Here is a 3,379-nt window from a genome sequence, read left to right on the forward strand (position 1 = left end):
GGTGGCTCAGCGCGGCCCCGCTGGGCGCCGCGGGCTTGCGGGTTTTGAAGCCGCCCGCCGACTTCTTCGGCTTCTTGGCGGAGGCTTTCGCCCCAGGAGCAGAGACAGCAGGAGCGGCAACAGGCGCGGTCTCCGACATAGTGGCGGACGTCCTCCACGAATCAGAAGAAAACAATTGGGCTAGCGCAAGTCAGATGCCTGGTATTTATAGAGACGAGCTGCTCAGTGATTGGTGCGTTAAAGAGCCCGCCCAGCTGCAAGGCAGAAAGGACTCTTTTCTCCGATCAGTTTGTGTTTCTTAGGAGTCAAAAAAGTGTATTTTTTAAAGAATAGATCCGGTGGAATCACCCCATTTTAAATCAGGATGAAGAAGAAAGACTGCTTTTTTATCCGGTAAAGTTTCCCGGCGGGGAAATAAAAGGCGAGTTTAAAAAGAGTGAATAAACTCTGAGTCCTGGACCTGGAGAGACCTCGGGAAATAGAAACTTTTGTTTTTCCTTCTAAATAAAAACTTCATAGTGCAAAGAAATACCTCCAAAGCCACCAAATCTTATTCTTGAAAGGGTCTCCTTTAAATCACGGCTGAAAACCAGGTGTTTGAAGCCTTATTTTCATCATAAAATTATTTCAAAGGGAAGGAAGTAACACAAGTTCGTCCCTGAGCGTTGAATATGGATTAGAAATTAGCCTCTTTGACCAAAATCCTTTACCTCTTAAAACAATGTAATTAAGCGAAATTCGTGCCTGTTGTAACAGCATACTGTGCAATTTAAAGTCCTGCGAGGACCATTTTGTGTCCCGGGAAGAAATGTTATTATCACGTACTGTTTGTTACTTTGTGTACAATGCAGAGAGGGTTGGTTACATAGTGCTGTGTTGCAGAAAGGGTGATTGTTCTTGTTAAAAGATAAAGTTATGAAGACGTTATGTGGAAGAAATATTAGCGAGGTTTTCCTGTTAACTAAGAAGAAAACATTAATATTTACTGATATCACACTATGTTTTTGATCGCATCTATACCCAGTGTGGGAAATTATGAGTCATTGTCTAAAACGGGCATGGCTGTTTCTAAGGACTTCCCATGCTTGCCTGCTAAAAACTTTGTCACTGATATTTCTGGGTAGGTTTTAGGATTAAAATACTCTTAAGAGTAAAGGATATGTTAAATAGAAATAGCTTAATCACACAAAGCTATTGTTCTTACTCATCTTTTAAGCACATTTCTGCATCAGGACGAGATGGGAAGGCTTTATAACGAAGCTTTATAATCCAAAAGGGACCAACACTATATCAGAATATTTCGTGACATCTCATGAGGAAGGAATATACATTTCTTTAGATGATGAAATCAGAGTCAGTAATAGTTAAGCTACACCCCATAATAAAAGATGACTCCAATTATCTGAATGAATGACTTTTTTTTTCCTTCCTAATATTGTAAGTGTTTCCTTATGGTAGTAAACACACATTTATATTGATGAAAGCATAATTTAAAAGCCTTTTGAGTCTTTTTTCCTTCTGTACCACTACTGAACACATTAACCTGCGTCACATGCACCATCTAATAATCATTACTGGAGATGTCTCATGGTAATAATATCCCATTGACCAAGCAGTGGTTTCTTCAGCCACCCCACAGATCTGGAATCTGGATACGCTCAGAACACAAGCAATAAGGACAGCACCACCTGATCAATGCATTTGAAACTGGCTATTTTAGAAGGTGTTTAATGAGGTGGAAAATACCAGGGGTTTTGTTTAAAAAATAAAAACATACCATTTTGGTTGTTTGGTTTTAAAACTAGTTCTGTAGCCTAAAATGATTGAGTGATGAGGTACAGTTGGTAGCTTGTCACAGATACGCAGTTTCCTGGTCAAGAGAATACATGTACTGTATTCTATATAGGGGTGTAGGGTGGAGCAGTGTTGGTCTGAGGACACAGGCAGACAAGGTGCTTTGGGTAAATCAGGTATCTTTTATTAGGTCAAGTCAAATACTTGGAAAAATTCTTCTTCCATGCACAAACGCCCTTTGTCAGGTTCAGAAACTGCCTGCAGATGATAGGCGCCTATATATCATGTATAGGTACAGATCACTCAGGCTTTTTCACCCCATTTCATATTTTTCTACAGGCTACCCAACATTGTATGTCTGCCTTCTTTTGACATGCTCAATTTTTGTAGACAGAAGGGAAGCATTAATACCTCTAATTATTTCCGTCCTTCCCCTAAAAAAGCTCATTACTGAACATCCTGATAAAGGGTAAAACTGGCAAGTGTCCTAATGTTACTATCAGGAAAAGTACCCTGCGGATCAGAAAAGAAGCCCTTCCCTTCCTGTTCCTAAGCGTGACATTCAGCTCTTCCCTGTGACATGGTGGGTGGCTCTGAAAAGAGCCGTTGGGTTCTGTTTAGCGGCTGAAAGGACGGATCCTGCCTCTTCACGGCTGGATTTACTTGGTCTTGGCCCTCTCGGTCTTCTTGGGCAGCAGCACGGCCTGGATGTTGGGCAGGACGCCGCCCTGCGCGATCGTCACTTTGCCCAGCAGCTTGTTGAGCTCCTCGTCGTTGCGGATGGCCAGCTGCAGGTGGCGGGGGATGATGCGCGTCTTCTTGTTGTCCCGCGCCGCGTTGCCCGCCAGCTCCAGGATCTCGGCCGTCAGGTACTCCAGCACGGCCGCCAGGTAGACCGGGGCCCCGGCTCCGACCCGCTCCGCGTAGTGGCCCTTGCGCAGGAGGCGGTGCACGCGGCCCACCGGGAACTGCAGCCCAGCCCGCGAGGAGCGAGACTTGGCCTTGGCCCGCGCCTTCCCGCCCTGCTTGCCGCGGCCCGACATCGCGACTCCGCTAGAAACTGGCACCGCCCAAACAAGCGCTGAGAACGCAGGACACCGCCCCCAGCCCTGCCCTTTTATCCTTTTTCCCGGACTGGGAAAGTGAATTGTGATTGGCTAAACAAAAGCCCTTGCTCTGTACAACCAATCGCGATGCGGATCTAAATCTGACCAATGTCGAGGCAGGAGCGTCTTTCACTCCCTGTCCCTCTTCACTTTTCAAAGACGACCCCGATCCTATTAAACTTCCTTTCAGCTCTTTCTACTGTTTCTTCACCTCGCTTTGCAAAGCGCCTCCTTTTTCTCTTCTAGCACGTACTTCAACATTTTCCAGCAGCTGCATGTGAAAAATCCCTCTGTCTCTAAAGAGACTACCACTTACAGATATCTAATTACATTTAAAGAATGCCCCACTCCATTTAAATCCAAAAGGGAAAGAATTGCTTTATCCAATCCTATCTGAATCTTACCACAGATCATTGCTTGCTTTCAATGTTCTGCCTGTCCCACAGACAGAGTAATGATGGTCTTGCAGCATCCTGCTG

The 3,379-nt window shown here is 45.0% G+C and overlaps 2 protein-coding genes across 2 annotated transcripts in view; both read right to left on the bottom strand.

Annotated features, from left to right (window-relative positions):
* The window catches only part of LOC102388687 (histone H1-like), a 2,017-nt gene extending 1,878 nt beyond the window's left edge, over window positions 1-139 (bottom strand). Inside the window, 2 exon segments of the mRNA XM_014520206.2 lie at window positions 1-69; window positions 71-139. The exon segment at window positions 1-69 is cut by the window's left edge and continues 1,878 nt beyond it. Coding sequence (XP_014375692.2) covers window positions 1-69; window positions 71-139 — 138 coding nt within the window.
* A 1,821-nt stretch (window positions 140-1,960) lies between these two features.
* LOC102367775 (histone H2A.J-like) lies at window positions 1,961-2,873 on the bottom strand. The gene has a single exon (XM_006024189.3). The coding sequence runs from the start codon at window positions 2,835-2,837 to the stop codon at window positions 2,454-2,456; it is 384 nt and encodes a 127-aa protein (XP_006024251.1). The 5' UTR covers window positions 2,838-2,873; the 3' UTR covers window positions 1,961-2,453.
* Between the last annotated feature and the right edge of the window lie 506 nt (window positions 2,874-3,379).

The sequence above is a fragment of the Alligator sinensis genome, unplaced genomic scaffold (assembly GCF_000455745.1).
Source record: "Alligator sinensis unplaced genomic scaffold, ASM45574v1 scaffold166_1, whole genome shotgun sequence".
Taxonomy (NCBI): domain Eukaryota; kingdom Metazoa; phylum Chordata; order Crocodylia; family Alligatoridae; genus Alligator; species Alligator sinensis.